The 27,830-nt window shown below is 50.3% G+C and overlaps 1 protein-coding gene across 1 annotated transcript in view; it reads left to right on the forward strand.

Annotated features, from left to right (window-relative positions):
• The window catches only part of ARHGEF18 (Rho/Rac guanine nucleotide exchange factor 18), an 87,391-nt gene extending 60,437 nt beyond the window's left edge, over window positions 1-26,954 (forward strand). The window contains 19 exon segments of the mRNA XM_066278461.1: window positions 3,225-3,363; window positions 4,184-4,296; window positions 4,450-4,590; window positions 7,464-7,714; window positions 9,008-9,133; window positions 10,566-10,683; window positions 11,505-11,753; window positions 14,456-14,532; window positions 15,634-15,812; window positions 16,715-16,806; window positions 19,367-19,549; window positions 21,072-21,209; window positions 21,596-21,717; window positions 22,377-22,433; window positions 22,537-22,584; window positions 22,686-23,156; window positions 23,533-23,797; window positions 24,641-24,766; window positions 24,846-26,954. Of these exon segments, the coding sequence (XP_066134558.1) occupies window positions 3,225-3,363; window positions 4,184-4,296; window positions 4,450-4,590; window positions 7,464-7,714; window positions 9,008-9,133; window positions 10,566-10,683; window positions 11,505-11,753; window positions 14,456-14,532; window positions 15,634-15,812; window positions 16,715-16,806; window positions 19,367-19,549; window positions 21,072-21,209; window positions 21,596-21,717; window positions 22,377-22,433; window positions 22,537-22,584; window positions 22,686-23,156; window positions 23,533-23,797; window positions 24,641-24,766; window positions 24,846-24,979 (3,029 nt within the window). The 3' untranslated portion in view covers window positions 24,980-26,954.
• The last annotated feature ends 876 nt before the right edge of the window (window positions 26,955-27,830 follow it).

Consider the following 27,830-nt stretch of genomic DNA (forward strand, 5'->3'; position numbering starts at 1 on the left):
TTCTGTAGCTTTTTTTTTTTTTTTGTATTTTTCTGAAGCTGGAAACGGGGAGAGACAGTCAGACTCCCGCATGCGCCCAACAGGGATCCACCCGGCACGCCCACCAGGGGCAACGCTCTGCCCACCAGGGGGCGATGCTCTGCTCCTCCTGGGCATCCATCTGCTGCGACCAAAGCCACTCTAGCGCCTGGGGCAGAGGCCAAGGAGCCATCCCCAGCGCCCGGGCCATCTTTGCTCCAATGGAGCCTTGGCTGCAGGAGGGGAAGAGAGAGACAGAGAGGAAGGAGGGGGGTGGAGAAGCAAATGGGCGCTTCTCCTATGTGCCCTGGCCGGGAATCGAACCCGGGTCCCCCACACACCAGGCCAACGCTCTACCGCTGAGCCAACCAGCCAGGGCCTGATTCTGTAGCTTTTGGTACTTTACAACACCTGTGGGTGAGGTAGCGCAGTGGCTCCTCATTCACCATATTTGAATAAGTGAACCAAGCAGGCTGGCTAAACTAGGCTTGAGTTTAGCTATGAGGGAAAAACTATGAGGGAAAAACCAGCCAATTTATGATAGCTTGGTTTTCTAGGAGTTGCATCTTTCCATCAGTGGGAAAGGTAATTAGGGTACCTGCTTACTAATGGCTAAGCCAGTGGTTCTCAAACCTTCTGAAGTAGGGGCGCATTTTAAATCCTACAAATAATTGTAGGCACACTATATACAAATTTCTGAGAAATATGTTATAATAATTAAGTCATATATTAAAGAAAAAATATATAAAGTCCAAGCGTGCTTTTATGGTAATTAAATGAAATAAATACGACAAAATTAAATTTATTCTGACATTAAAAAAAAAATTTTTGTTACATTTTTTGAGTTATACTTTTTAGAATTTGTAAAAAAGAGTGGTTAAAAAAATGACAAAAAACGTTATCTTTTTATATACATATATACATTCTTAGTAAGATTTAGTAAATTCGGCAGGTCCCAGCACAAATGTGTTAATTTTTTTCATTCTTGTGTTTATGAAAAACATGAGCCTGATGTGTCCTAGCGATTTCTTCAATGTTTGGGCATATATTTGAAAGGGAAACTCATTTTCTCGTCAATACATTGAAGAATTCCTCTCTTTTTACTCTTAATTGTGTTGAGGGTAGAAAATCCTAATTCACATAAATAGGATGTTGAAAATTGTAGTAAAATGTTCAAAGCATTTTTAGATATTTTTTTTAGATATTCTTATTTTATAAAAATCCAAAAGGCTTCAAGAGACAATTCCTTATGTTTAATCATCACTCCACGATCAGTGGATATAGCTGCCAGTTCTTCTTCTTCTGTTAATGTTAAACCAAAATCACTTGAAGCGTCCATGAATGGGTTTATAATCCAATTATATTGTTCAGTGTTAAGTGATGGAAAATGCTATAAATTAAATTCTGCCTTTCAGCCTTCAAATCCTGTTTTATTTACACTTAACTTTTGCCCACTTCCAGAATCGAATTCTTCAATATCACGCTTCTTTTTGAGAAACCTATCCATTTTATTTGGGTGTATTTATCTAAAAATAATATAATGATGTGTTAATAATAAATATAATAATGATGTGTTAACAAAAATAGCAGTATTTCCGTAAACAAATGGTATAATAGAGTAACTATATTTATTTTTATATCTGGGCACATGCCATGAACCAGTGCAGCTAGTAATTCCAGGTCCCGAGTGGGAACTGTGCAGAATTAAGAAAATACACGGAATTAAGAAAATACGGGGTCAGAAGGGCCCTGTACTTGCTGCTGGCAAGAACAAAGTGCGCCCAAAAATGGCATCTTGCTTTATATGTAGGGCAAAGTGAGGCCATTAGCAAATCAATGGTCTCTGATCACGTTTCCAAGGCAACCCAAGAATTTTACCAAGTGCAGAAAACCCCCACCATACATATCATCTTAACTTGACACTAAACAAAGCATAGAAGAAACTTGCCTCTAGTCTTTCCAGGGAACATGGGGGGTAGTGTAAACAATCCAGCACCACAGCTTAACAGCCTTTTGCAACCTAATCAGGCAAGTGAGGAGAGGGGTTGGGCAGACTATCAGCTTACAGCCAATTCCCCACACCTCTGTCCCCCCAAAATCTAAAAACTCCAAAGCCCTATTGGTTTTCTGGTCCCCAACAGGCACATATTTCTCTGGAATGTCATAGGGCTCTGGTCAGCAAACTGTGGCTCACGAGCCACATGTGGCTCTTTGGCCCCTTGAGTGTGGCTCTTCCACAAAATACCACATGCAGACGCTACCTCGATAAGAAATGTACCTACCTATATAGTTTAAGTTTAAAAAATTTGGGCTCTCAGAAGAAATTTCAATCTTACTGTTGATATTTGGCTCTGTTGACTAATGAGTTTGCTGACCACTGCATAGGGTGCACCTGGACATCTTCTAGGGCGTGCCAGTGCACCCTGGAGCACACTTTGAGAACCACTGAGCTAAGCTCTTGAGTTAATGAGCAGATGAGTGTGGGCAGCTGTTTGGATTCCCTGTTGCCTGTTAGTTTGGTTTACAATCACCATATGAAATAAGATCAGAGCCTGCTATCTGTTCACTCTGGTGGTCAGATTCAACTAGAGTTCTTACCAAACCTGTTTGCGGGGGGGGGGGGGGGGTGAGAGAGAGAAAGTGAGAGAGAGATGTCAGTACAAGCCACACCAAGCACAGAGCTCCCTATTTCATGATTTAGCTTCTTTACAGTGAAGGTAACTGTTCTCTGCTTTTTGACTCCCTACTAAGATGGAAGAAGTGTCAGGAGGCTTTGTTGCTGTTGTTTTACCAAAGGAAAAAAATACAGGTGATTTGCTCCCTAAATGGTCACTGTAGGGACCAATATCCTGCTCTCCAGAGCTGCTGCTTCAGCCAATACAGTAAGAACAGATGTAGTTTCACACTTGTAGAAAGATCCCACAGAGGCATAAAACAGCACTCTGCTGGAGTCTGAGAGCTCCACACGTGAACATGGGACTGCGCATTCCAAGGGCAGTGACAGAGACCACATGCTGCACCGCCCCGAGCTGTCCTGTGGCTCCTGTCCTAGGAAATGGGGCGAGAATTTCTTTCTAGATAATGAGCTACTGACCTTACAGATCCTGCTATGCTGCGGCCACGATCAGAGCAGGGCTTCAGGATGGGCCGCCTCCACTACCCTGCTCACTTCCTCAGCACCAATTCTGTCTTTGCCTCTGTCACAGTGTCCCTGAAGGAGCAACCAAGAGCCACCCTCTTGTCCGATGGCAACCCAGCCCTGTCCAGGAATGTCGGCATGACAGTCGCACAAAAGGGGGGTCCACAGCCAGCACCCAGCCCAGTGGGAACAGGGACAAGACTTGGGTAAGCTGGTCCTCTCTGCTGTCAGGCACAGATGAAGGGAGGGAGTTTGGGGTGTGGCATTCCATGGGGACTCTACCCATACATACCCTCTCTGAGAGGAGACCCTGCAGTGTGTGAATCTGCTTGTGGGCCCCCAACCAAGACTGTAGAGTTCCCCTTAACACTTGTTTCAGAGTCATTTCTTTTTCTTTTTAAAAATAGTGTATTCTGGGTGGACTTGGCTATTTGTAACCAGTTTGCTTCATGCTGTTATAGGACCCTTGGCCAGCATTCCTTTCTGAACTCAAGACAAGGCTAAAAGTCCCACTGATTTTGCTGTGGAGGTTGCAGCTTGTTATTTATGCCCTAACCCAGTGTTTCAAGGACACCAGAGTGGTTCACTCAATACTGCTTTCAGCAGTGTTCAGGGAGAAAACTTAGCGTAAAAACTGGGGTAACCCTTGTTGGTGGGGAGAGGAGCTTATCATCCTTTTCCTCTGAAACAGTTCTTCCTCCACCTCCACTGAGTGAGGCTTTGTCCACCTGACTCTTGCTAGAAAGAATTTTGGGGGTTCCAGTGGCCAGTAAAGAAAACATACAATTAACCCACACTTTGACTATATCTGAACATTAAAGTTTGTTATGGTAGAAGAAGTCCTGAGATGTTGACAGTTTTTAAATTTTCAGAAGTGATTCATGACAAAGTTAAGGTATATTGAAATCCACAAAGTTCTCAAATAATATTTTAGTGGATTGATTAACAGTCTAATTTGCCTTCATAGAATGGGGTGTGTGTTTATTTCAATATTTTGAAATAATTGTTTTTATGACTTTTATTTAGACTAGTCACAGGAGAGATGGATGAAGCCGACTCTGTATTTTTGAAGTTTAAGCAGGCACCTGATGACTCCCTTTCACTTATATCCTCGAATGCTGAGTCCATTTTTGTAGAAGGTACGGCCATCCCAATTTCTTCACCAGTGACAGGTGGTCTCCATCCGCCCTGGGAAGTGCTGGGACCCACATCAGTCCATGAGATGAAGGCTGGGGTGTCCTGAGCCAGCCAGGCTAAGGGCCCTGAGCAGTGGCCTCTTGCTCCTCCTCCAGAGCCCTACACCGCCACACTGAGGAGTGAGATCGAATCAGACGCCCATGAGTTTGAGGCCGAGTCCTGGAGCCTGTCTGTGGACCCAGCATATGCAAAGGAACAAAAAAAGGAGGTGATAAAGAGACAGGATGTACTCTACGGTGAGAAGTTCTCCACCCCCACACTGGCACTCCACATCCTTTTTTTCTTTTTTTAATTTCCTCTTTTTTTTAAAAATTTCCACCTGGGAGCCTGGGCCCCACTGCTGATGCCCCCGAGAATGTTTCTCTGCTTCCTGCTCTTCCCAGGACAGCCCTGCCTTTGGGGCCAGGAAGAAGGTGGCCAGGGACGTCTCTAAGGACGAGGATGGCTGAATGCCCAGGCCTGATTTTTCCTACCTTATTGGTGACCCTGAGAGAGAACCAGGCCTGAGCATGGCTGTGATTGGGGGCTTTGAGAGGCATGTCCCTTTCTCCCCGTGTGACTGTAGCACCATCTTCATCATGGGTGTCCCTTCCCACTGGCTGTCCTACTGGCTGTCAGACAACCTGGCCATGGGTAGCCACTGTCCTGATGAGGTGTTGTATCTTACAGTGAAATCCCAGCTCCTACACTCGGAGCCTATCCCCCAGCCGGGGGCTGTGCTGGGTGCCCCATGTATGTCCCTCCAGGACCCTTTCAGCTGGGTGACCAAGACCCAGGGCAGTCGCACTGGGACCCAAGGCCTTTCTTTCCTCAGAGCTGTTACTTGTTCTTCCTTTCCTTTATTTATTTTTATTTTATTGTATTATATTTTTAGTGAGGAGGCAGAAAGAGACAGAGACAGAGGCAGACAGGAAGGGAGAGAGATAAGAATCATCAACTTTTGGTTGCATCACCTTAGTTGTTCATTGATTGCTTCTCATATATGCCTTCATGTGGGTCTCCAGCTGAGCCAGTGACCCCTTGTTTAAGCCAGTGACCATGGGGTCATGTCTATGATCCTATGCTCAAGCAGCAACCTCACACTGTAGCCAGATGAGGCCGCACTCAAGCCGGTGACCTCGGGGTTTTGACTCTGGGCCTTCAGTGTCCCAGATTGACACTCTATCCACTGCACCACCACTGGTCAGGCTGTTGCTTGTTCTTATGGTCCTCTTCATGGAAACTGTCCCCCAAGAATGACCGTGTTGTGCCACCAAAGGGGGAATTTTCCTCTCCCTCATTGGCATTCTGGGAAGAAATTCTGGTATATCTAGAAGTGTTCTACTTTTATCCCATAAAGCAGGTCCAGTTCTGGGATCCCAGTGTGGTGTCCATTGGCACGCGCTTCCTTCCACATCTCATGCACTGAGCTCCCTGCCTGGGCCAGGGGAAGGTGGAGTGCGGATGTGGAGGATCACCCTGGTGGGCACTTCCTCTTGGGACCTAGATGTATGCCAGAGACCCTACAGAGGGGACTGGAGGACCAGGCTAGATGCTGCCATCAGGGCAGCTTGTCGCCACATTATTTCCATTGCTGGGCAAACAGACTGCTTCCAGCCCTCCTTCCGTCCCACTTTGGACACCGGACACCTGGGGCCCGGCACTATTGACTTTGGTTTTGTCTTTAATAGCTTTAAGGCCTTAACTTGAATGTCAGAAAAACTCCAACTAATGAAGCCTGACTATTGGTGGTGCAAGAGGTAGATCAGAGGTAGTCAACCTTTTTATACCTACCGCCCACTTTTGTGTCTCTGTTAATAGTAAAATTTTCTAACCGCCTACCGGTTCCATAGTAGTGGTGATTTATAAAGTAGGGAAGTAACTTTACTTTATAAAATTTATAAAGCAGAGTTACAGCAAGTTAAAGCATATAATAATAATTACTTACCAAGTACTTTATGTTGGATTTTCGCTAAGTTTGGCAGAATAAATTTTTATAAAACAACTTATTATAGTTAAATCTATCTTTTTATTTATACTTTGGTTGCTCCGCTACCGCCCACCATGAAGGCTGGAATGCCCACTAGTGGGCAGGAGGGACCAGGTTGACTACCTACCATTGAGGTAGAGCATCAACCTGGGAGGCTGAGGTCCCAGGTTCAAAACCCCAAGGTCACCAGCTTGAGTATGGGCTCACCGCTTCACTGGCTTGAGATCATTGACATAATCCCATGGTTTCTGGCTTGAAGCCCAAGGGGTCTCTGGCTCAACCTGAGTCTCCCCCAACCCCGGTCAGGCACATATGAGAAAGCAATAATGAACAACTAAAATGACACAAGTATGAATTGATGCTTCTCATCTCTCTCCCTTCCTGTCTGTCTGTCCCTCTGTCTCTTGCTCACTAAAAAATAAGAAAAAGAAGCCCTAGCTAGATAGCTCCATTGGTTGGAGCTTCAGCCTGAGGCGCAGAGTTTGCTGGATTGATCCCAGGTCAGGGCATTTACAGTAGCAGATTGATGTTCCTGTCTGTCTGTCTGTCTCTCTCTCTCTCTTTCTCTCTTTCTTTCAATCTCTCTCTCCCCCTTCCTCTCTGGCTAAAATCAATAAATAAAAATTTTTAAAAATAAGGAAAAGAAAAACTGCAACACAAAACCTGATCTTTCTTTGCCTTTTACAATGAATTAAAATCTCATTTGAGCTCTTCTTTTGCATCAGCTGTAGTCTGAATCTTGCCACTGATGTGCACAAACGTGTGTTTCACACCCCAAGGAATGGTGTTTATCCAGACAATTTTCTGGCTTAAAACAACCTTGAATTGTTTGACTCTAAGGCACGAAATCTTCCTGTGAATTTGAGGTCCCAGTGCACATCCGGGGTCCTCATGTCACTTTCCTGATGTCACTCTACCCCTCACTGCTCCCTTCCACTGGGACCTCGGCAGCACTGGGGTGGGAAGGCCTGAGTCCTGGGCAGTAAGGCTACGGGGATGAGGACTTGGGTGAGAACTGAAAAGGCAGCCTGGTATGTGGTGTGCAGGCAGTACACACGAGTGGTGTCTGTGGGACACAGGAGGAGTAAAGCCAGGCGTGCTCCCTACTGTGGGCAAGTGCTGTCGTCTGTGTCCCCGCAGAGCTGATACAGACGGAGGTGCACCACGTGCGGACGCTCAAGATCATGCTGAAGGTGTACGCCAGGGCCCTGCAGGAGGAGCTGCAGTTCAGCAGCGAGGCCATCAGCCGTCTCTTCCCGTGTGCAGACGACCTGCTGGAGATGCACAGTCACTTCCTCTCTCGGCTGAAGGAACGCCGCCAGGAGTCCCTGGAAGAGGGCAGTGACCGGAATTATAGCATCCAGAAAATCGGGGACCTCCTGGTAGAGCAGGTGGGCAAGGCCAGCACAGGCCCTCACTCCAGCTGTTTCTCCCAATAACAAAAACCGGGTTCCCTGCAATATTGTTATTTATAAGAAATATATATTTGATGTTCTTCCACATTTCTAGTCTCATAGCTCCCAAAACCTTTGGAATTTCCTAAGTGAGGAGAGCATAAAGGTGTCTTTGGTTATGTGAATGAGGTAACTTTTAGGACCTAAGGATGGGAGCTGATTGCCAGGGGACCCAACGGTGTAATTAGAGGGTTGGAACTTTCAGTCCTACCCCTTCCTTGATCCTTGGGTGCGAAGAGGGGCTGTAGGTCGAATCAGTGGATAGTGGCTAATGAGTTAATCAGTAGTGCCTATGTAGAGAAAACTCCATATAAACCCAGCAGGACAGGGTCTGGAGAGCGTCCAGTTGTGAACACATGGAGATTTGGGGAGAGTGATGCCTGGCCACGCAAGGCAGGTCATGGGAGCTCTGAGCCCTTTCCCCATACCTGGCCCTATGCAGCTCTTTCATCTGGCTGCTCCTGAGTTATATCCTTCATAACAAAACTGGTCAAGTAAGAAACTTGTCTTTCTTAGTTCTGTGAGCCACTCTAGTAGATTCATCCAACCCGAGAAGGGGGTGCTGGGAATCCTGATTGATAGCCAGTCAGCCAGGAGCTCAGGTGACAACTGGTGTTTTAAAGGGGGAGGCACTTTTGTGGAACTGAACCCTTAACCTGTAGAATCTGATGCTGTCTCCAGGTAGATAGTGTTGGACCCTGTTGTGTGAGAATTACTGGTAATGGGGAGAACCACCCCCACATTGGATTTGGGTCCAGGAACCCTGTCCCCCCCCATTGATTGAGAGCCTGCCACTCCTGGAGACAGTGGTCCCAGGCCCTTCCACTTGTGCATGTAGCTAATGGTTTAACGACATAGGCGCCTAAATAGCAACATACTTGTGCAAACACTATCTAGTGTTTCATTCTGGGCTTTTCTGTTTTTAAATACCCCCTTTGCTTTTAAATTTTCCTAATATTCTTCATGTTAAACTTATTTTTCCTTTTAGATTTCAAGAAGTTGTTGCAGCACCTCTGATGGCATAAAGCCCATTAGCAGAAAGTTTTCTCGTTTTACCTATATTGTACCTTGCCATTAGACACCTGTAATGAAGCATTTCTGTGTTTGTTAGAGAAGAAAGTGAAATCACCAGTGAAGTCAGTACTTGTTTTAGCAGAGTCAGATGAATAGGGAGAACACATGCCCTGGCGTTTTCATGTTCCATTTCAATAATGTCCTCACTTTCTTCAGTTTTCAGGTGAAAATGGAGAGAGAATGAAAGAAAAATATGGTGTCTTTTGTAGTAGCCACAACGAAGCAGTTAGTCATTACAAGTTGCTGCTGCAGCAAAATAAGAAATTTCAAAACTTGATCAAGGTAAAAAAAGAAAATAATTTTTTTTTTAATTTAAAACATATCTTCTTTGCTTTAGGTTTTTTTTCCCCCCACAGAGCTGCTTAGAGATTTTGAAATTAAGATACCTGTTATACACCAATGATTTCGAATTTCTATTTCATTCTTAACCACAAACTCATAGCTGGAGCTTTGTTCCTTGATGTGCCAGGGAAGCCTCTGAGATGCCCCAGTGTGGAACCCATTGACCGTCTTCCTTAGAATGTTGAGGTGACATAAATGTAATTTCAAGGGGCCACCTTCCCTGGGAACCACCCCCTCTAGAGCCAGTGGTGCCTTTAAACACTCCTGCTGATGCAAGGTGTGCCTTACTCTAACCCTTCGCCTCTTCCCCACTCTGGTCCCATTTGTTCCCCTCCCCACTCTGGTCCCATTTGTTCCCCTATAGCCGGTGGGATGACCCACACCCACCTTATGCCTAACAGTGTGTGGATGCTCACAGCTCAGAACTAAAAACACTTCACCCAGCCTGAGTCAGGCGGGTTGGACAAGGCCCCACCTCCCGTGTTCCAGCACGAGCACCTGGGCTTTGTCAGCATGGCCATACAACAGCCCCTGCCACCTGACTCCAAAGGGGCTTCACCACCTATCATCTGCACCCCGTGGCTTCCCTCTGAAGTGACGTTATATAACTCAGGGTCTGGTGTTAGGAATGGTGTGCTCTTCCTTCCCTCCACTGTCCTCACAGTGGGTACACGTGAGGGGAGAGGGGCACTTCTGGGCCTGATTTCATCTGTGACGAGCATTGAGCCAGAAACACCTGCTAAGTGGGAGGGTTCTGATGAGACAGAAAGAAACAGAGCAGAGCATTGCCCAGTAATCTCAGATCCCACACTGACTCTCTGGTCCTCTGCAACCCTGGTGTTTCTGAAGCACAGACGCGTGATAGGAGCAAAAAGCAGAGTACATGGTGCACTCTGGCCAGCCACCCTTGGCACCACCAGCAAACAGCTTCAGAAGGTCACTTCGAGGGTTCTTAGCCAGAGGTGTGTGTCAGAAGCCAGTGGGGAGCCAGTTCAGAAGGCACAGGCCTCATCTAGTTCTGGATGGTTCCAACAACTATCGGTCAGGTGGGGATCATCATACACATGGGTGCATGTGTGCATCAGATAGCTCTCCAGGTGGCTTCCATGCCGCCTCTGCTGGTTCTAGTTTCTCCTCGACTGGTCTCTCAGGGGCCCTCTTTTCAATAGGCAAAGCTGCCTTTGCCTTTGGTGCCTTTACGTATCATGCAAGTGGTCTCTGCTTTTGAATGTTTGGTGACATGACAAAGAAAAGGTCCCCGTCAGCTAAAAGAGGAAGGAGCCCCTAGCCTCAGTATCTGACCAAGTTAAATTCACGAGTTTGGCAAGAGATAAAATGTCAATATGTTGTGGTTTTGTTTTCTATTTCATAGAAAATCGGCAACTTTTCCATTGTGAGGCGGCTTGGCATGCTGGAGTGCATTCTTCTGGTCACTCAGCGCATAACCAAGTACCCCGTGCTAGTGGAGCGCATCATTCAGAACACAGAAGGTGCAGTAGCCGTCTTATTGCCTTGCCCATTGGTGCTTGGGGGTGGTCTGTGTCCCTGCTCCCTTTTGGCAACAGACTGGATGAGTGCCCCTTTGTGATTTGTCCCTGGTTCTCTGGGTTCAGCTGAGTTTGGCGGTTATGAACTGAGCTGCCACTGTGTGGAATTTGTTGTGTGGGTTCCGAGTCTCATTTATCTGCCATTACCCCTGGTGTGAGGAGTGCGTAAATGATGGAGTAACTGCCCTTGTTTCAGGTTACTCCTGAGTGATCCAGATGGGCACAGAGTCCATGACCAGTGCCACGAGAGGGACAGCCTATAGCATGGAGGGCAGAGGGAAAGGGCACACAGCCCAGATGGGAGTTCTTGGAGGCCAAGGCAATGCGGACCACACCTCCCTCATATCTAGGGGATTTGGGCCATGGGTGCAAGAATGAGCAAGTTCCCCAACCATGAAAACTACATCCCTAGCTCTTAGTAATGGCAGGAGGTGGAGGGAGTCTTATGAAGAGTTGGAGGACACAGGGAAGTCTGTTTACCAAGGAGTGGCTGGTGGAGCTGTGCCGGGCTGTTTTTATCATTTGAATTGCACCTTAGCTTCTACATTCGAAAGAAGCCCTGTCTTGATAAAAACCAAACACTGGGCTGTTACATTTATTTTGGAGAAGCATTTATGTCTTGGAAAACTTGAGTTAGAAGGTGATTCTTGAGGGTCCTCCAAGCAGTGGCCTAAAGGAACACACCTCGCAGACCCTGTAGCATGGCCACCTCTACCATTGTTCATGGACTCAAAGAAAAGCACTAACTCTGCTGTGTGTGGCAGCTGGCTCCAAGGACTATGAAGACCTGACCCAGGCCCTGAACCTCATCAAAGACATCATCTCACAAGTGGATGCCAAGGTCAGCGAATGCGAGAAAGGCCAGCGCCTCAAAGAAATTGCCGGGAAGATGGACTTGAAGTCCTCCAGCAAGCTCAAGAATGGGCTGACCTTCCGCAAGGAGGATATGTTGCAGCGGCAGCTCCAGCTGGACGGCATGCTGTGCTGGAAGACCACGTCGGGGCGTCTGAAAGGTAAAGTGCTTCCCTGGCCAGTTGGCTCAGTCAGTAGAGCATTGTCCAGTGTATGGATGTCCTGGCTTTGATCCCCAGTCAGGGCACACATGAGGAGCAATCATCTGCTTCTCCCTCCTCCCTCTCCCGCTTCTTTCCCTCTTCCCCTCCTGTAGCCAGTGGCTTGATTGGTTCAAGCATGGTCCTAGGCGCTAAGGATGGCTCAGTTGGTGCAACTGTCAGCCTCAGACACTGAGGCTAGCTCATTTGATTCTAGCATTAGACCCAGACGGGTTGCCAGGTGTGGATCAAGGTCAGGGCACATATGGGACTCTGTCTCACTATCTCCCCTCCTCTAAAAAAAAAAAGAAAGGTAATATACTGCCCCTAGCCACCATTCTGGCATGGCAGTACCATCTTGGAGTGGTGATGCCATCTGGAATCTGTGGCACCCTCTTGGTGTGCTAGGCACTGTTTTGGACTAGGGCACCATCCTGGAGGGTGGGCACCCTCTGCATTAGTGGTGCCATTTAGGAGTGGTGGCTCCCATCTTAGACTGGTGGCACCTTCTTAGTTGGACCACCTTCTTGAATTGCCATCTTGGAGTGAGGGCACAATCTTTTTTTTTTTTTTTTTTCATTTTTTTCATTTTTCTGAAGCTGGAAACGGGGAGAGACAGTCAGACAGACTCCCGCATGCGCCCGACCGGGATCCACCTGGCACGCCCACCAGGGGCGACGCTCTGCCCACCAGGGGGCGATGCTCTGCCCATCCTGGGCATCGCCATATTGCGACCAGAGCCACTCTAGCGCCTGAGGCAGAGGCCACAGAGCCATCCCCAGCACCCGGGCCATCTCTGCTCCAATGGAGCCTTGGCTGCGGGAGAGGAAGAGAGAGACAGAGAGGAAAGCGCGGCGGAGGGGTGGAGAAGCAAATGGGCGCTTCTCCTGTGTGCCCTGGCCGGGAATCGAACCCGGGTCCTCCGCACGCTAGGCCGACGCTCTACCGCTGAGCCAACCGGCCAGGGCAGGGCACAATCTTGAATCTGTGCCACCACCATGGAGTGTGGGGGGGTGCCCTCTGGATCAGTGAGCACCATTTTGGGTCAGTGGGTTGCCAGCTGTCACAGAGCCACTGCAGGCTGGCTGTTTGGTGGCTGAAGCAAGGTGTGCAGAATCAGGATGAGCACGGGCAACCAGGAGTGTCATCAGAATGAGAGAGCCACACTCACACCTTCTTCCTCCAGTCTTTGAGATGGTGTGGTGTGTGCCAGGAGGGCACAGGACTGGGACTCTTACATCTGAATAGAAAGCCAAAGCTTCATAAGTCCCCAAGCCATAATGGGTGCACCTGCAATGGGCCTAGCCACCAAAGGGCCTGCTATGGGCAGGAAACGCCACCCAGGCTGCCAACCTTGGATTTCTCAAGCATCCCAGTCACTGTTCAGGGTGAGCTCCGAGCCCAGCTTTCAAAATCCGTGGTGCAGTTCCAGATCAGAGAGCACTCAAGACTCCCACTCAAATATCCTGTCCATTTCATGAGCCTCTGGTGTTTCCATGCTGACCTGTTCAGTGGCATCAGCATCTGTGAGAATCGTAAAGGGAGTGACAGAATCTTCAGGTGGTCAGACAACAAAATGTTTGTTTTTATTTTGGGTGACATGCACCCAATAGATACAGGTTAGTGCCTTCTGTATGCCAACCCCAATGGGTGGTAGAAGGCCTCCCACTCTCATGGGGCTTCCATCAGTGGGCAGACAGACAAAAATCAGCAAATAGAAAAATAGCAAAAGGTGCAGTAAATGCTTTTGAGAAAGTTAGACGCTGCAGTGTAAGAGAATGACAGCAAGAGAGGGCCTCTGGGTCGAGGATGTCTGAAGAGGCCCCCTGGGAAGGCAGTGTTTACCACCTGAGCGCTCGTGTTGGAAATGTATTCAGGATTTGCACCAAGTGCAAAAGCTCTGCTTTACAGTGTCTGTGAGATGTACCTACAGGGACAAGACACCCATTTTGCTGCCACCTAGCAGGGCACTCGGGGTACAGGGGAGGAGAGCACATTGCTATGGTAGGAGGCAGAACAGGAGGTCAGTAGCGGAGTTCACTTTTTTTTTTAAGTGAGAGGAGGAGAGGTAGAGAGACAGACTCCCGCTTGCACCTCAATGAGGTTCCACCCAGCAACCCCCATCTGGGGCCAATGCTCAAATCATACGAGCCATCCTCAGCACCCAGGCTGACACTCGAACCAGTTGAGCCACTGGCTGTGAGAGGGTAAGAGAAAGAGAAGGGAGAGAGGGAAGGGAAGAAAAGCAGATGGTCACTTCTCACGTGTGCCCTGACCAAGGTTTGAACCTGGGACGTCTGCACGCCAGGCCAACACTATCCACTGAGCCAACCAGCCAGGGCCGTGAGGTCACATTTGAGAAATTATAGTGAGAGAACTTCAAAGACCAGACCTAGCAGGTACCTTTACAACAGGGATGTCAGGGCACAGGGCCTACCAGTGCAGTGGGAGAAATGTTGAAACCCGGGGAGGTGGTGGGAAGGCGTGAGGTAGAAAGGAAGCCCTTAAGCTCAAGCAGAAGCAGCATGGCACCAGTTTGAGAATGACCTGGGCTCCTTCCCATGGTGCCAAAGGCCTCCTGGGCTTCTGTGTCTCCCTGGCTGCCCAACAGAACCCACACAGTCGTATCACCCCATACATTCCTTCCTGTCCTCTCTTCTTAGATGTCCTTGCCATCCTGTTGACTGATGTGCTTTTGCTACTACAAGAAAAGGATCAGAAATATGTCTTTGCTTCTGTGGTATGTGTTCCTGTCTTCACATGAAAAGCTGTTTTAAAGCTGACTGTGTGCAAGGCATTGGGTGGAGGGGTGGCTGCGGGCTGCATCAAGGCCTGCCATGAGCTCTGTGTAGCTGGTATACTTGGAGTCAGGCTGGGATGCCAGCCATCTCTCCTGGCCCATATCTACCAGGGCCTTGGCTCCCTCCCCTGATCACCTATGCCCCCCCCCCCCTCCAGGTCCTCAGTGTCTAACAGCACAGACCTCACTGCATGGCGTCAGTGTCAGGCCCTCCACCCATGGCTAAGGGTCTCAGAGAACTGGTTTGCCTCCGGGTCCACCTGACAAGGAAGGCAGCCTCTGTGACTGAACTATGAAATTACATGCCTTTCCCAGAGATTTGAAAGAGCCTCTCAAGAGGTCTCCCAGCACCACAGACGAGGTCAGCTGCTTTGTCACCCATCATCTGGCCTTGACTGCAACACACTTGTATGTGCTGTCCGTGCCTTCACTCAAGGGCGATGCGACACCATCATCTGCTGGGTATCTGTTCCAGGTGTCCTCACAGGGCTGTCCCTCTATGTGTGTCTGTCCTGGCCTCCTCTGATGGGGACACCAGTCAGATTGGATCAGGGCCCAGCCACATAACCTCATTTTAATTTAATCACCTCTCTAAAGGCCCCTCTCTTCTGTTACAGTCTCATTCTGAGTGCTTGGGGTGAGGGCCTCAACATAGGGATTTGAGGGGATTCAGCCCATAGCAGCCAGTTAAAAATATGTATTTTACTTGTTCGTAGGAGCATTATATCTCGTAGGGACACACAGACTGAGAATTCTGGTTGGCTCTGGGTGTTTGGGGCACAAGGTCAGAAGGAAGATTGATTTGTTGTTGTTATATGATGTCTACTCTTGTTTCTTTTGTGTTTTATACTGTGTACATTTGTTACTGATTACAAAAGACATTTGTTTAAGCCCATTAAACAGACACATTAAAAGATACAAGGATGTCATTGCAATAGTATCATTTTTCTCCAAATGTTAAAATATTTCTGCTTTGAATTGTTTGAAAACAACAATTTGCAACAGTGAAAGGGGACCTCTCACCGTGTTCCTTCCATGCAGGACTCTAAGCACCCCATCATCTCATTACAAAAGCTCATTGTGAGGGAAGTAGCCAATGAAGAAAAAGCCATGTTTCTGATCAGTGCCTCCCTGCAAGGGCCCGAGATGTATGAAATTTACACCAGTTCCAAAGAGGAGAGGAACGCCTGGATGGCCCACATCCGAAGGGCCGTTGAGAGGTGACCAGATCCTATGTGCGTGGGTTCCCCCTGTTGGCCCTTTTGCCCTTGGCTTAGATGGTTGGCAAATTGACTGTGACCTTGAACTGCCTCAGAGGGCACCAGAAATCTCAGGCAGACAGGAAACCCCCTTTGCTTTTCCTCTCCTTTTTCCACCTTAGTGCTTTGTCCATCCTTTATTTAAAGGGGACAGATTGCACCATTCCAGCTCCTTACAATAATAGCTAGACCTGTCAGATATGAAAAGACCAAATGGTCTCTGGCCAGGGGATGTGGTGCCAGGCAGCTCTAACTTCTATATTGGTGGGACAGTTCACCTGACACTCAGGATATCCTTACTCCACTGCTACCATCCTCATATGGTGCCAGACCTGTTGGAGCAGGTCATGGTGTTCTGTCCTACCTCCTCAGGTCAGGGGAAGCCTGAGGACCCTAGCCCTATGGCTCTGCTTGATGCCTGGCTCCTGGTTCACTCGACAGAAAACAGTGGCCCAGCCCTCACCCCCCACTCGGCCTGCTGTTCTCTTTCTCTATTCCTGGAAGCTTCCCAAAGCCTTAGCTTGCTCAAGCTCCCTCCATCCTCAATCTCAGCTCTGCTAGACTTGCAGCCTCTCGTATTAGGCAGGTCCCCAGGAAACAAGCTGGCCCCACCCTCCTCCTCCAAGTGGTGGCCAGGCATTTAAAACCTGTGACTGATTACACCCCAGCACTGAGACTGGATAAATGCTAATGGCTGTCTTTCTCCTCCCTGTCCATTTTCTCCTGCACCATTGACAAGCTAAATCTATCACAAAATGAGATACTCTTTAGCAGCCGGTTCTGCAGGTAAACCTCCCAGTGCGCATTTCAGAGGCCAGTCAGACTGTGAGGCATTCTCACCCACCTATCCCCTCTCCCTGCAGCTGTCCAGATGAGGAGGAGGGGCCTTTCAGCGAGGCCGAAGAGGAGAGGAAGGTGGTTGAGGCCCGCACCATGAGACTGAGGGACTTCCAAGGTAAAAGGGAGTCAGTCCAGATCACTGTGCCTACAGTTGTGTTCCTAGTAGTGGTGACACAGCCCTGCAGAGCACTCCTTAGGCAGCAGGCTCTAGGACTACCGGTGGCATTTCTGATCTGTCCCATTGGGATTGGCTGTGGAGCAAATTACGAAAGTGGGAATCTTGCTATGTGCTGCCTTGTGGCCTATAGCTCTTGCATGAGGTGCAGTAGTGGTCTTCCAGGGGTGTGTGGGGAGGGAGGCGGTGGTAATCAGGGTCCTCAAGCGCCTTCTAAACATGATTGCTTTGCCACACACGGTGCCTCCTCATTCAGTCCTCATGTAGGGAAGAGCTCACTGTGGGTGTCCCAGGTTACATACAGCAGAACTGCACAGGGGCCCGATAATAGCACAGGATCCCATGGCCTCCTACAGGCAGGCAGACCAAGCCCAGCCCTGGCTTTGTGGCCAGGGACCGTGGCTTTCTCCTCCCTGTTTTAATTTCTCAACTACTTTATTGAGATATAATTCTTACATCATACAGTTCACCCATTAAAAGTGTCCCATATAATGACTTTTATCACAATATTACAACCATCACCACAATCAATTTTAGATCATTTTTAACACCCCTGTCCTTGATAGCAGTCACTCCCCATTTCTTCCTCCCCCAGTTGCTGATAACTTATAGCCGACTGTTTCTATGAACTGGGCTATTCCAGGGACTTTGTATAAATGGAGTTATGAAACATTTGTTCTTTTGCATCTTATCAGCATATTTTCAAATCCATTCACATTGCAGCAGGTGTCATAATTTTATTCCTTTTTATGGCTGAGAAATATTCCATTGTGTGAATGTAGCACATTGTGTTCATTCATTCTCCTCCCAGTTTTGACAGATTCCTGTGAGATTTTGGCAGTCATTGCCAAGGGCAATTCTTAGTACTCCTGTCAATCAGCTTTCCTCTTCCCTCTCACTACGTTACCTAATTATTTTAAATTAGGTAAACATTTAAGCAATAACTACTTAAAATTAGGTAGTATATATTTTATTTCTCTTTGTGAGGGGTGCACTTTTTTTGTATCTTTTTTTATGGTCTTGTTTTTTTAAATTTTTTATTAATTTTAATGGGGTGACATTAATAAATCAGGGTACATATGTTCAGAGAAAACATCTCCAGGTTATTTTGACATTTAATTATGTTGCATACCCATCACCCAAAGTCAAATTGTCTTCTGATGAGGTGCACTTTTAAAGGTATTAGTTGATAAAAATGTCCAAAAAGGGGCCCTGGCTGGTTGGCTCAGTGGTAGAGCATCAGCCCAGTGTGTGGATGTCCCTGGTTCGATTCCTGGTCAGAGCACACAAGAGAAACTACCATCTGCTTCTCCACCCTCCCCCTCCCCCATCTCTCTCTCTCTCTCTCTCTCTGCAGCCATGGCTCAATTGGTTGAAGCTCATCGACCCTGGGCTTGAGGATGGCTCCATGGAGCCTCCACCTCAGGTGCTAAAAATAGTTTGGTTGCGAGCATGGCCCCAGATGGATGGAGCATGTGCCCCAGACAGGGGTTGCTGGTTGGATCCCGGTCAGGGTACATGTAGGAGTCTGTATCTCTTATCTCTCCTCTTATTTGGAAAAAAAAGAAAAAAAATGTCCAATAGGGGAGGAAATCCTATCGGACCCTGGAAGTTCTAACATAGTATTCATTTCATTTCATTCTGACTTATCATTTCCTCCAGCTGGTAATAAAGATATGTCCTGCCTGGATGCCATACAGTAACATTTCCTTATCACTCATTCCCAACAAGATTTTTAGTGAAGTAGGAATACAAAGGTATTTTATTTATCAAGATATTCTTCTCATCTTAGATCAAAAGCTGAACTCAACTTAACTTTGGAACATCAGGGACATTCCCATCAAAACTAGGAGCCAGGCAGGGCCGTCCACTTTCCATTATCATCTTCACCTTGGATGTCCTAGCCAGGGTAATACCAAGAGAGACAGAAGTGAGACATGATTGGAAGGGAGACAACAGAATTAGGTTTTTGCATGGGGCATGATTATTTGCTTACAAGATAACAATAGAATCAATTGGAAAATGACTGAAACTGATAAGAGAGTCAGTCATTTATCTGAACATGATATAGCTGTACTAACAATCACTAGGGAGGAAGTCTAATAAGGTAGGTTACAATCACGGCAGCTATAGAAGTATAAGACAGGGAGACTTGTAAGAAAGAGTTTGACCTAAATGCCTGAAGGAGGATTTTCAAGATTGGAAAACTAAGTCTTACAAGGCTCTCAGTTTGTCCCAGACTAATACCTTAACATGCTAATGGTCTCACCATACCCCCACTGTGTACCCCACTGTGTTTGATATTTATAATTGTGGGAAGCGATCAGAGGCAGTCAGGCCCTTACTGCCTTGGGAAGGTTGGATGGAGGGAATGGTCTACCTGGGCCGAGGTGAGTCAGCAGAGGTCCCCAGAGGCCAGCCTGTTCTGTCAGGCCCCCCAGCACCAACTCCTGGGGAGTGATCCAGAGAGGCTGACTGCCACCTCCATGTGGCTTTGCAGAGCGGCTGAGTGTGAAAGACCAGCAAATTGCACAGAGCCTCAGAGAGAAGCAGCAGATCTACCTGGAAATGGCCGAGATGACCGGACTGGAAGACTTGGCTCAGTCACACCTCCTCTTCCGAGGAGGGAACCCCTCGGATAACTTGCAAGGGGAGCTAATCCTTAAGTCAGCCATGGCTGAGAGTAAGTAGCCTTGCCCCAGTGTTCTTACTGGGCACTGCCTTCCTCCCACGCACCTTCCTGCCCCGGTGGCCTGGAGCGACCCTGGGCTGGGGGCACCACCTAGTGTGGCTGACTTGCTACCTGTCTGGGGCACCCTTCTATCTGGCTGGGCAGCTGTGCACCCAGAGCAGTGTTAGCCACCACCTGTGCCTGTTAGAGATCATTCAACACGACCTGGTGCAAGCCCCTGGTTGCAGACTTAGACCACGTTCTCACATATTTGACAGACTCCACGGTGCCTGCCACATGCAAGGCACCGTGCTGGGCCCCGGAAATTGGAAGTCAGCCGAGATGAATTCCCCACATTCAAGAGGTTACTCTTCTTTCTGAGTAGTGGGTCACTGATGATATATCCAGAAAAATGCACACATGCATGTTTGGTGGGTCATTTCTGAGGGTGCCTGGACCCAGCAGCACTCCTAGAACTCTGCATCCTGTGGGAAATGCTCCAGCAGCCATGGGAGGGCGCTGGCCAGGAGGTGGCCTGCCCCTTGATGCACCGTGCCCAGGCCTGCTTCACTGAGCAGTCAAGGTCCACACCAGAGTCCCTGGTAGCTTCCATGCGGCTGCCAAGCCCCCTGCTGACCAGGACACATGTCAGGCCGGGCTGCCAGTGCTCATTCACTCCAGAGGGACAACCTGCACCCTCTTTCAACAGCAAACAAGATAGACAGTCCCTGACTTTCAGAGGGACGATCTGAGCCTCCACTCATCTTCCTTTCCCAACCATAGCAGTGTTCCCCTCCCTCCCGTTTCCGAATTGGCCATTGTCCTTAGCCCCCCTGAGGCCCCCTCATGTCCTGTGCCTTGGCCTAGAATGTTCTCCCCACCTCCTCACCTGGCCAAGGCTTATTTGTTCTGGAGCACTTTGTGTGATCAGCCTTGTCCCTAAGGCTGCCAACCTGTGGCCCCAACATTCTGTGTGTCATCACACAAGCAGTGACCATACTGAGTTCCCTACTAGACCCAACACTCCCTTAGGCCCAGGTCCAGGGTCCAGGATGTACTGTGCACATGCTGTCCCATAGGCAGGCCTCTTTTTTAGACACAGCTGGGCCTTTTTTTTTTTTTTTTTTAGTGAGAGGAGAGGAGGCAGAGACAGACCGGATTCACCCAACAAGCCCACTAGGGGGCAATGATCTGCCCATCTGGGCCATTGCTCCCTTGCAACTGGAGCCATTTTTCAGCACCTGAGGCGGAGACCATGGAGTCAACCTCAGTACCCAGGGCCAACTCACTTCAATCGAGCCATTGCTGCAAAAGGAGAGGAGATGAAAGAGAGAGAAGGGAGAGGGGGTAGGGATGGAGAAGCAGATGGTCGCTTCTCCTGTGTACCCTGACCGGGAATTGAACCTGGGACATCTACATGCTGGGCTGACACTCTGCCACCAAGCCAACCGGCCAGGACCTGTCCTGTCCTGATTGAAATACCTATACAAGCAGTGCCCAGATCAGTATGGGGCCCTCCCATCTCCTTCCACAGTTGAGGACATCCAGAGCCTGATCTGCAGGTGGCTGGGCAGCACCAACAGCCAGGCAGACTGTGAGGATGCCTCTGTGGGCCTACGCCGCAGGACAGAGACCTTTGGAGGCTATGACAGCACCACTGTCCCTGGCAAGGGTGAGTGGTGGGTGCCTCTTCCCCCAGGACTGGGACTTCCAGGGCCCTCAGAAAGGTCAGCGCAGCAGGAAGTTCCGTTTTCTTGCATGTTCCTATGCACAGTGTCCTTGACAAAGCCAGGCCTTTGCTCTGTGACATCTCTACTGCTGCTTCTCAGCGACATCTATAAATTCTCTGTGGTCAGGGTCCTGGGCCTTCTGAGTGTTGCTGAATGTTTTAACAGCATCCAGACCTGTTCCGACCGATATCTGAGCCACAAATGCCACCATTGCAGCACAGGGTCTAGGGCTGCATCCTAGCCACAGTTTCCTACCTGGCCTGGAGTGGGGGTTCTAGACCTCTGTGGAACCCCAAACATCCTCATGTGCCTGGCTTGGGGTTTTTAGATGGCAGTTATAAGAAGGTGTGTAGCAATGACGTAAGCCCCCGAGACTGGCAAGACCCTGCAAGCAGTCTGGACACGAAGCTCAGTGACACCCCCGGGACCTCCGAGGAAGCACCACAAACGGTATGTGGCTTCCTTGGGACAGTCCTGAGCTCAGCACTGAGTTGGCCCAAGTTCTCTTAGTTGTTAGCAAGTGTGAACAGCCTGTGTGTTGGTCATCTAGTCTCCCTGTCTTACAGCAAACAGCAGTCCACACCATTCATGTCATGATGAATAGTAATATCTCAGCTCAGGTCAATGTGCAGGCAAGTAAACTCCAGTGCTTCTCCCTGCAGGCACTGGCGGTGGTGGGAGGCTGGGCAGGGGACAAGCTTGGGGCAGTAGCCTTGGCCTCTCCCACCAGTGAGAACCACCATGCAGCGACTATGAGCTTTCCAGGTCCTCACACCCACAGGTGTCAAAGTTAAGCTGGCTGCTTCCGCCCCTTCAGTTCAGAAGCCCCATCCTTGCCAAGCGTTGGGTTGAGAACAGGGCTACATGGTGGGTTTAGAATCCGAGGCCAGCTGCCTCTGGCCAGTGTTGTGGCCAGGCCCACTTCACCTCCAAGCCTTCTACACGATGAACCTTCGGTAGCTGCCCTCCCACCTCCTGTGGCCACCCTGCGCCCTCATGTCCAGACGACTAGGCAGGGCCTGCCCGACACTAAGGCGAGTGTCTTTCGGTAAGTGGGTCTGGCTGGCATCCTCAGTAGCCCTGTGCTGTGTGACATTGTGTTTCCACAGGTGGAAGCATTGGGCACTGAGTCTGGCCCCTATCTGCCCACTATCCTGGAGTTGGAGGTAGGTTCAAGGCTGTTCTTCTCCTGGGGGACTGGCATGCACACCAGCAGGGCTTGGGGCAGACAGCCAGCATGTGTCTCCCCCGTACCCCTTCTCTCTACAGCTTGTCCAGAGAATTCAGGCGCTGTCCCAGCTGCTCCTCAGCCTCCAGGTACAGGGCTTGGTGGACAGTAACAGGCTGCACTGCCCTTTTCCTGTTTGAGGTCGGCATCTGGAAGAGGATGTGGCCTCTCATGACTCCCCTCCCCCCAGGCGGTCATTGCCCAGCAGGACAGTTACGTGGAGATGCAGAGGGCGGCTATCCAGGAGCGGGAGAAGCAGTTCCGGCTGCAGTCCACACGCGGGAACCTGCTGCTGGAGCAGGAGCGGCAGCGCAACTTTGAGAAGCAGCGAGAGGAGCTGGTGGGCCTGCAGAAGCTGCAGAGCCAGCTGCGGCTGGAGCAGCAGCGCTGGGAGCGCCTGCGGGAGCACCAGCAGCAGGAGCTGGACCTGGCCTCGGCCCGGCTCCAGCAGCGCCAGCACGAGGCAGCGCAGCTGCAGGAGCAGCTGGCCCAGGAGCGCGCCGAGCTGGAGCAGCAGCGCCGGGCCTACCAGCACGACCTAGAGCGGCTTCGCGAGGCCCAGCGCACCGTGGAGCGGGAGCGCGAGCGGCTGGAGCTGCTGCGGAGGCTCAAGAAGCAGAACACGGTTTCCGGGGCGCTGCTGCCCGAGTTGCCCATGGAGGTAAGCAGGGGATAGTGTAGCCTGCAGGTGTATGTGTATTAGGAAAGCGCGTGTGCAAAGTACTGGTGGAAACAGGAAGGTGGTATGACTATAACTGCAAGTCACATGGTAGTGCTGCGAGCATGGTATGTTTTTTGGGGGACAGGCAGCAAATAGCCACTCCTTAAGGCCCAGCACAGGGCTCAGCTCCCAGGTCAGACCCTCCCTGCTAAAAGGCTATGTGACCCTGGCCTAGGATCAGGGTGGGTAGGCAGGCAAGGCTCTGCCCCAGCCAAAGTCCTGCAGATTAGGTGGGGCAGAGGGGAGCACCTCCCTGTCAGTCCCAGGGAGGGCTTCCAGGAGGAACAGTCATTGGGATGTGTCTTCTGTCACTCAGATCCAGTCCCTGAGCCACTCCCCCAGCTTCAACGGGGAAGGGCTAGAAGGGCCTGAGCGCCCTGAGGTGGCTCGGCGGGACAGTGTGCCAGCCGAGAGTCGACCAGCCAAGAGTGATGTGCCCATCCAACTGCTCAGTGCCACCAACCAGATCCAGAGGCAGGCAGCAGTGCAGCAGCAGATCCCTACCAAGCTGGCCACCTTCACCAAGGGCAGCAAGGACAAGGGTGGCAAGAGCAGGGGCTCTCAGCGCAGTGAGAGTTCAGGTGAGTTCCGTGCTTGGGGGCAGGGTGTGGGTGGGGTGATCTCGGAGAGGTGAGTGACCTTCTAGTGCCTGCCCAGGCCCTCAACCTAGATTGAGAGATCCAGTCGTGAACAATCTGACACCAAAGCAGCTCCTTCTGGGCAAATGACAGTGGGACCCTAGGGCCATCCTCCTGCAAAGATGCTGGGAGGAGACCAGAGGCACCACTGGGAGCATAGCTGAGGTCCCTTAAACCCCTAAGGGGTGGCTTTTCATCTCAGAAGCAAAACTGACATGACAGACCCCAGGTCCTTTTCCCACCTCAGTCCTCAAGGCCAAACAGGGCAAGGGAATGTCTCAGCAACTCAGAAAGAAGGGCCTGGGAGACCCTTGGGGAGGTGGTCACCAAAGGCAACAAGCCCGAGCACCCTAGTCACTTAGGGACAACCTTAGTGACTGTTGCTGATGCTTCCCACCTCCCCTCCCTAGTGCCAATCTAGGTGCCAGGGGCTCTACCAGTGTCCACCTTCCCCAGAGGAGACACTGGGTCCTTGTCCCCCCTGTTAGTGCTGGGGCTCCCTGGGTGCTGAGTGTACAGGTGCTGCCCGGAAGCCCTCCCTGGGATGCACCTGGGCAGGGTCGGGGTTGACTAGGTCCAAAAGCTGGCTTATTCCAGGGGCTTTCTGGGGTCGGTTGAGGCCTGTTCCTGTTTTTGTGTCACTGCATTTGGGGCTGAGTGTGGTCCGTCCCTAGGAACAGGCACCACGGGAAGTGCTGAGGGAGGAAGGCCCTGGTGGAGGTGGGGGCTGCTGTGTGCCTGGAGCACGGCCGAGCACCCCAGGCTGTGCCCTCTTCCCTCTATCAGCCTCATTCGACCTGAAGCAGCAGCTGCTTTTCAGCAAGCTCATGGGCAAAGATGAAAGTGCCTCTCGGAGCCACTGCTCTCTGAGTCCTGTCCGGCTCGGCAGTCACAGCTCTGCAGCCCCTCAAGGTGAGCCCAGCCACCCAGGCAGTGGGGCCAGCCGTGGTGTCTGGTGGCTGCTGACACCCTGCACTCCTCTGTCTTTCAGACCTCTCCTGCCAGGCCCCCAGCCCAGCTCCAGCTGACATGTCCCCTGAGCACTTACCCTTCCTGCCCTCGCCACTGCCCCTCAAACCACTCAACAAGGAAGAAGTCAGCAAGGAAGATGTCATCTTTTTCTAGGGGGAACATGGCTTGAGGTGCAGGACCCTCACTGTCCTGCCCACCTGCTGTGTTTGCTGGGGAACTGCCAGCTGCCTCTTCCTGCCCAGCACACCAGCATGGATGACTGCCTGGCTGGGTTTGGGGTCAGGGTCAGGGCCACCTGTCATCTCCAGGCTATTACTGTAGGATTAGCAGTGGTACCTGGGTAACTTTCTAAACCTTTTTTTTTTTTATATAACAAGGAACATTTTCAATTGTAGGTTGAACCAGAGCTAACCCAAGGAGCTGTTTTAAATCATAGCATCCCATTTTGGTAGAGACTGACTCCAAGAAATTTTTCCAAGGTAGTGACAAACTGGTGGCTCCACACAGAGCCTGATGACAGGCCAGACCCCAGTCTGAGGAGAAGGTGGCAGTCCCACAGCCCATAGGAGACTGGAACTGGACTGTATTGCTGTACCGTTAGGGCACCAGTAGGGACAGTATACTATCAGCTATGTCTCTGGGCAGAATCAAAGCAGAAAGCTACATGGGTTCTTGGTGAATTTCAAGACTAGGGCATGGACAAGACGAGGGCAGCACACAGCCCATCCAGGGACAGAGGGCCACAGGGCAGTGTGTCTGGAAAGGGTGGCCGATAGTAGTCAAGGTAAGTTCTTTAGGGTCAGAAACTCATCTTGAAAGGGTCTATAACTCATTTTAACTTGGTGTAGGTTTTTAAAACCTGCTGTCATCAAACTCAGTGGTTTCCCAAGGCCCCTGAGTGTGGTTCTCCAGGTGCTCAGCCTGTGGAGGAAGCCAAACTGAGGTGTGGCGAGGGCCAGCACATACCAGAAAGTCCCTGTCCCAGGCAGAGGGTCTTTAATCCCTGTGAGTTGGGCTGGTTTTTCTTGGCCTCCAAGAGAAAGCCTCCAGGGCTAGTATCAGTCCTGACAGATGCTCGTAAAAGGTGCTGGACAACACGGAGCAGGGTGGTGGGGCTCACATGGCCTGGACACCTCTAAAGGACAGGTGGCTACCTCACATCCAATGAGCTGTTATTAGCTGTCAGCCTACCCCTGGAGGAGAGTAAGGGCCACCAGACCAGCTGCATGGCTGTAGATGTCAGGGATGGTGTCACATGTCCAGGGTTGGTGATTGGGCCAGATCCACATTCCACCTCTAGCCAAACTCAAGTTTGGGTGCTGTGCAGGAAAGGGGATACACAGACCTTTTCTGCACCCCAGGCTCCCTCCACTGGGCCCCAAGCCCAACATCTTACAAAGCACAGGCAGAAGACTGGGTTCTGGGCTACACAGGAGCAGAGGCACCGCAGGGTCAAGGTGACACAACCACTTGGTGACATGGAAATGAGAGCAGCGATTCAGAACCACTCCTGAGCGCAGCCCCCTGCTGGCCCCTCCAAGAACCTCCCCCCACCTCCAACTTTGCCTGCTATGGGACTGGCAGCATCAGCAGGAAGTGTCCTCTTCCCTCCCGTGACACCCCTCAGAGCTCATCTGTGCCATGTCTGTAATCAGTGTTTTGTGTTTTTGTACTGAGATGAATCAGACCACTTTAGAAAATTCAATTTTACTTCCTGTCCTTTTGTGAAGACCACATTCCTGGGCCTCCTGGGCCCCAGACATCATGGTTCCTCAGACCGTAAGTCCAGAGGATCCCCCTTGGCCATGTGGTGGGTGTGGATACTTCCTGCCCTTTGGCTAAGGGGGCCTTCAGTTGTGCCACGCAGCAGGACAAGTCTTCAGCACCTTCTCTCTGGCCAGCACCCTGTGATCACTCCTGGGTGAGGCCCAATTTTATTTGTAAAGTTCATGGCCAAGCAAATATTCTTATTCCTGTGGGATCTGTGCACATCTTCAGTCACTGTGACATGATCTTAGTCCAATGATTATTATAATTGTGGCATTTCCTCATGCAGGATGTTTTGAAACCACCTTGGAAATTAAGACCTGCCTGATTCTAGCAATAAAAGTGTCTTAAGATGAGCTGACAGGAGTGGCTGTTACTCAGTTTGTTGTAGGAGCATAGCCAAGCATCAGCACTGTATTGGTGGGGGCTCTCCAAGGCTTACCTCACCAGGCAGGGCCCCTTGTGCCATCTGCTGCAGTGGGATCTCAGAGAGACCTGGACACCATATACAGGAATTTGAAGGAGCCTGAGAACCAGGGTCTGATGTCCCACCCCACCCAATGGGCCCAGGACACCATAAGAGCCCCTCAGTTACTGTCACCACTCCTGCCCTGCAGCTGGGGTGACGAATGCAGGGAGGCAGGGATACCTCCTGGGCAAGTGATAAGGCCTCAGCTCCAGCTGTGACCAGCTGCCTGTGCCCCACACTTGTGGTGAGTGAAGGGATCTGGAGACTGCACAGAGGTTCCTGGACCCTTTGCCTGCTCTGGTTCCCTCTGAGGAATCCCCAGACAATTATCATGTTTGGACATTCAAAGCTAGAGGCAAAAACCCCAGGACAAGCAGCCCTCTAATCAAAGTCAGCTTTTGAGGAATGCTACCAATCCCTCCCACTCTGGCTAGGGCCCCTTCAGTCTAGGCCTGTCTCTGTGGCCTGATGTGAGCTCCCTGTTCCCTGAGCTGTTTGCCTCAGACATGTGCCTAGGACCAGTCATGTGTTCTCTCCTGTCCCCCAAGGAACTGACTTGCTTTGCCCAAACCTGAGAAGGCTGAGCTGCTGCCCCCAAAAAGGCAGTGGACAGGGGGTGTGGCCACACTGCAGGCAGGGTCATCTCAATTGCCCAGCACAATGCCTGAGCCTGGATAGCTGTGGGCCCAGTGCTGCCACCTGGCCACTCACAAGCTGTGGCCAGAGCCCTGGTACCTGGCTTTACCCAGATCCATTGGGATTCCAGTC

This window comes from Saccopteryx bilineata, chromosome 4, assembly GCF_036850765.1.
Source record: "Saccopteryx bilineata isolate mSacBil1 chromosome 4, mSacBil1_pri_phased_curated, whole genome shotgun sequence".
NCBI lineage: Eukaryota > Metazoa > Chordata > Mammalia > Chiroptera > Emballonuridae > Saccopteryx > Saccopteryx bilineata.